The sequence below is a fragment of the Spermophilus citellus genome, assembly GCF_964194105.1.
Source record: "Spermophilus citellus genome assembly, chromosome: 2".
In the NCBI taxonomy this organism is placed as follows: Eukaryota; Metazoa; Chordata; class Mammalia; order Rodentia; family Sciuridae; genus Spermophilus; species Spermophilus citellus.
The window spans coordinates 197,297,565-197,302,840 of record NC_138183.1 but is presented as its reverse complement, the minus strand read 5'-3'; the positions used below and the strand labels follow the sequence as shown (position 1 = coordinate 197,302,840).

General features: G+C 36.6%; 1 protein-coding gene across 1 annotated transcript; it reads left to right on the top strand.

Annotated features, from left to right (window-relative positions):
* Window positions 1-524: 524 nt before the first annotated feature.
* On the top strand, window positions 525-1,478 carry LOC308642065 (olfactory receptor 52P1-like; the record flags this gene model as incomplete). The annotated part of the gene is made up of 1 exon (XM_081280667.1): window positions 525-1,478. One exon carries the CDS (start codon window positions 525-527, stop codon window positions 1,476-1,478), a length of 954 nt encoding a protein of 317 aa, XP_081136793.1.
* Window positions 1,479-5,276: the final 3,798 nt, after the last annotated feature.

Here is a 5,276-nt window from a genome sequence, read left to right as displayed (position 1 = left end):
TTATGAATGGGCCGCGTAACAAATGGACTTTTTTACATTCTAGTTTGACAGGGTCTTCCTCAGTTTCCCAGGCTGCCCTTGAACTTGGGATTCCCCCTGCCTAGGCCACACTATTAATTGGGATTAACACAATCAGCAGGCCTTTGCTTTTCGTAAGACAATCTGTATCACATCATCCTGAAAATTTACAGATACAAAGACAGAACCATTTTATCATTATCTGTTTACTTCCTAGATAACAAAAATTTAAAAAGTAGAATAAAGTTAAAAAGGAAAAAAAATAGAGACAGTTTAATTTCATTTTCTTATTTGCAAATCAAGATATTAGGGATCACAAAAGAAGATATTTCCCTAAGGATTTATGGAAGTTTTGAAAAAGAACAAGCTCTTCAGATAGGCTATTCTCAAGTGCTTATTGAATCTACCTTTGCAGAGCCATGGAGGAGTTCTCTCATCATGATACCTGCTCACAGGGGTTTTGCCTTCATACTTGATACTGAACATGCAGCCTCTCAAGTGTTAACATGGAAGATAATGGCACACATCACCCCATTTCATCTTTCTTCCTCGTTGGTATTCCTGGCTTGCAAGATTTTCATTGCTGGATCGGCATCCCTGTCTTCCTCTTGTTTGCCCTGACCCTACTGGGGAACAGCATCATCATTGTTACTGTCAAGCTAGAGCCAAGCCTCCACCAGCCTATGTATTTCTTCCTTTGCATGCTGGCAGCAAATGACATGGCTCTTTCCTCTTCCACAGCCCCCAAGATGCTTAGCATCTTCTGGTTTAATGATCACAGGGTTGGCTTTAACATATGCCTAACACAAATGTATTTTATTCACACACTCTGCATTATTGAATCAGCTCTCCTACTTGCCATGGCTTTTGATCGCTATGTGGCTATTTGCATCCCATTGCATTACACAACAATCCTAACAACATCTAAAATCATTAAAATGGGCCTAGTTGGTGTCAGCCGAGCTATACTCATGGTTCTGCCCTGTCCTCTTCTTATTAAGAGGCTGCCATACTATACAAATTATATCATCAATCATGCCTACTGTGAGCACATGGCTGTGGTGAAATTGGCCAATGCCAACACCCTCATTAACAGAGCATATGGCATTTCTGTGGCCCTTTCCGTGATGATATTGGACCTGGGGCTCATAGCCACATCCTACATCAAAATTCTCCAGGCAGTCTTCCGGCTGTCTTCCCAGAATGCCCGCTCCAAAGCCCTGGGCACCTGTGCCGCCCACGTTTGCACTATCCTTGTCTCCTACACACCTGCACTGTTCAGCTTCTTAACTCATCGCATAGGCAAGAAGGTTCCTCCAAGTGTCCATATAATCTTTGCAAGTCTATACCTTCTAGTACCTCCCACAGTCAATCCCCTGGTGTATGGAATCAAAACCAAGCAGATTCGGGACCGGGTGGTGGGTCTCTTCTTCCCAAATAAGAAAATTTCTGAACATTAAAACATTTCACTACAACTTTTGTTGGAAGAATATGGTTTATGAAGTTACGATGGATTAACAACATTTCCAACCTTGTCTTCAAAATGTCATTTCTCAGTTAACCTTTGTAACAAGGATATTTGATGTGGTATAATTTATTTCTTTATCTTTGAGTTTTATTTTTATGGCAATCTCTCAGAGAAACATGTTTATCATTTCATTCTCTGTCTTCCCATATTTCACAATTGTTGTTTAAATATATTTGTATCCTTGTTTCTCCATGTATCTACCTCTCACTATCTGTATCTATTGATGAAGCAATATGCAGCATGCTATCTAGATAATTAGAGGAAAGTGCAGAGTAAAAGACAATCAGGAGTTTCAGTTTCTGTTCCCATGTATGAAAAGTTTGGAAAGCATTCCTTCCATTCTTATAGCAAGAAATAGATCTTAAAAAAATGACAATCATGTTTATCCAATTCTCCAGAGATATGAAGTTACATGGCAAACTGCTAACCCAAAATTTAGAGAGTCAGGTAAAACCAGAGAATCAGTCCATATGAGCTTACCTCAAACAGACAGCACTGAAGACAAGAGTGTTTTGCTCTAAAAGAATGTTAAACCTAGGGTATATAGTTTGTCTCAGTGATAGAGCACTTGCCTCACATGTGTGAGGCATGATCCTCAGCACCACATAAGAATAAATAAACATAATAAAGGTATTGTGTCCATCTACAACTAAAAAAAATATTTAAAAAAAGAAGGTTAAAATTAATTTCTCAGAGAAGAAAATGTACATATACCAGAGACTTGAATGTATATAAAGAACGAACCTCAGAAAATCATAACTAGAGGTAAAATATTTGATATTTCTTATAATAATTGATTTAATAACTAATTTGTTGATTAGAGCAGAAGAGACAAGAAAAAGCTCAGTGACTATAAGGTATGCAGACACGAGAGAACAGGAACAATATTATGAAGGTGAAGGTAGGGACTGGGCAAACTCCATTATAAGGAACCTGCACTTCCTATGAAGCAGAATTTATTCTTGGAAAGAGGGGTTTGATTAGTTGTAAATGAACATTTAAACCTCAAGGGAAACCACTAAGTGTGTCACGGTGTGTAACTGGTATTCTAACCCTGAAATCTCTAATATAGTCAATAAACTTCAGAAATGACAGAAAAAGAAGGAATGACAAAGAGAGAATAAATACAATAAATAAAGAGCAATTACAAACATGGTGGATATTAATCTACTAATGTGAATAACCACATTAAATGTAAATTTTCTAAATATGCAGATTGAAACAATTTTCAGAGAGGACAAAAAATGTAGTAAATAACTATGTATTGAATATAAGAAATGCACTTTAAATGTAAAAACACATAAAGGTTAAAAGTAGAGCTATGAAAAATTATATGCAATGATAACTCACCAAGTAAAGCTAGAGTAACTATATTAATTTTAGATAAATCACTGTGGATCAAAGAAAATTATTAAAAGTAGCATGGTCATTATATAATGATGAGGGATTAATTGTACAATCAGACTAATAATTAATGTGATTTATCCTAATAGCACAGCAACAAATATTTGAATAAAATTGATAGAACTGTATGAAAATAATACAAATCTACTATTATAATAAGACTTGACTTCTTAATTTTCAGTAATTAAGAAGACAATATATTGGTAAAGATGGAGGTGACCCAAAGAGCACCACTAAGCCACCTGGTTTGAAAGACATTAATAGAAAACTTCATCTAGCAACATGTAAATAAACATTTTCCTCAAGCTCACATGCAGTATTCACAAAGAGCATTCACATTATAGACCATGAATAGAGATATAGAGAAATGGAAATTATATCCAATGAATAGAGATATAGTGAAATGGAAATTATACAAAGTATGTTTTCATACCACAATAGAATTAAATAACAAATTATTAATAGAACATGGATAGAAATCCCCAAACACTGGGAGATTAAACCACACTTTTCTAAACAACATGTAAATTAGAGAAAAGTCTCAAGAGAAAATTTTAAAACCCATGTTTTAAACTAAGTAAAAAGAGTGGAATATGAAAATAAAGGGATGGAAGTGTCCATGAGCTCCGAAGTACTTCAGTTGATAAAGTAGTCCTATCTTAAAATCCTTAGTGGCTCTTGAAATTTGGTTGACTAATGGGGTGCAGTTTTCAGGCTCACAAGAGGCGTTCTTAAGATTTATGATAGAGCTTGACAACACGGTGGAGCTACAGGTATTAGAATTAAGACCTTGCTGCAAATTCTTAAAGTGTGAGACATCAAAAGGCTTACAGTCAGGGTAGTGGGTCAGCCAGGGCTTTGATGAGCCTTTTGTCATAGCGTTCTGCAGCATTAGAAACATACAGAGGAATCTCATCTTTCCCCTACCTTAAAGCAGTGTCCATCTAGTTAGCAATGTATAATATGGAAACAAAGGAAGTTGATGATATTAAGCATTAAATCTGAAAAAAAGTAGCTCATATGATGACCTCAAGGTAACAAATGGAATTTGATAGACTTGCAGATGCACAGAATTGAGTTTTCCACCTGATGATGATGCTTAGTATTTGCTTGGCAAAGGATGGTGAAGCATATTTCAGTTGTGCTGTTATTGAGGGATCACTGCTCAAAGAACAGAGGACAAGGGGCTAGAAGTACAGCCACACACGCACACTCACATAAACACACATAGCACACCATAGTATACACATTACGTCTGTGTTTGTTTTTGTAGATATTCATACATTTTGAAAACCTTGAATATATTAATAATTTCAATTCAAATTATGAACTGCAGGTTTTATTTTGCTTTTTGATATTTGTAATTTCTGTTCAGGGATGAGGAATAGGCTTTCCATTCATCTCAGCTCAATGTTTCATCATCTCTGCCATTCCTTAAATACTTTACAGGGTTAGCATGTTCATAAAAGGATGAAATTAAATAATGAATGTGATTTTACTATTTAATTTAGTCAACAAAATAATATTCATTACATACCAGCTTTAGAGATATAAAGATGAACTAGATGGGCTTAGTTTGCCTAGAGTGTGTAACTCAAAAAAATAAATTATGAGTCAAAGTATTATTATCTTAAGTGAAGAACTAGAACTTCTTATTTCAATACACCATTAACTTAAAAAAAAAAAACAACACTGATTCTCACCAAGAAAAAGACCTTTTCAGAGCGACCTTCCATTATTTCAAATAAGATCATATGAGAAAACAAGAGGATCATCAAAGTGGATGGTGGTGTGGTCAGTTGGTCACTCAGCTTCCTCAGTCACAGGGGGTAGAGACACGGAGTCAACACACAGACACCAGGAGCTGGTGAGAGATGGCAGGTGACAACGGCAGTCGACCTTCAGGCAAGCTCGTTTAATGCAGAAGTGATTACAATTGATATAGAAGGCATCTTCCAATCATACATAAGCAAGCAGGTTATACAACATCTAGAAACCAATCATCTTATGATTAATGTAGCCGCACTATGAGGAAGCTCTAAATATTGCTACATAGTGGAAGGCAGACTGGAAGGATCATTGTCCCTAGGGGAGGGGGCCTTATGAGTCAGGGATTTCATGCCTTGAAGCACCTAACTCTCAGTTTCCTGGCCTTGTAGCTTGGCAATGCTGACCTCAAGCACTGAGGATGTGGTTTCACTGACGGCTTGCTAAAGCAGAGTGTCCTGTCCTGCAGGTGTTCCTCTCAGGCTTGTACAAGCATAGGTTTTGCTAGCACTTTGAGCCGATCATAGCTGCTAGCTGTAAACCAAAAGTTATTCCAACG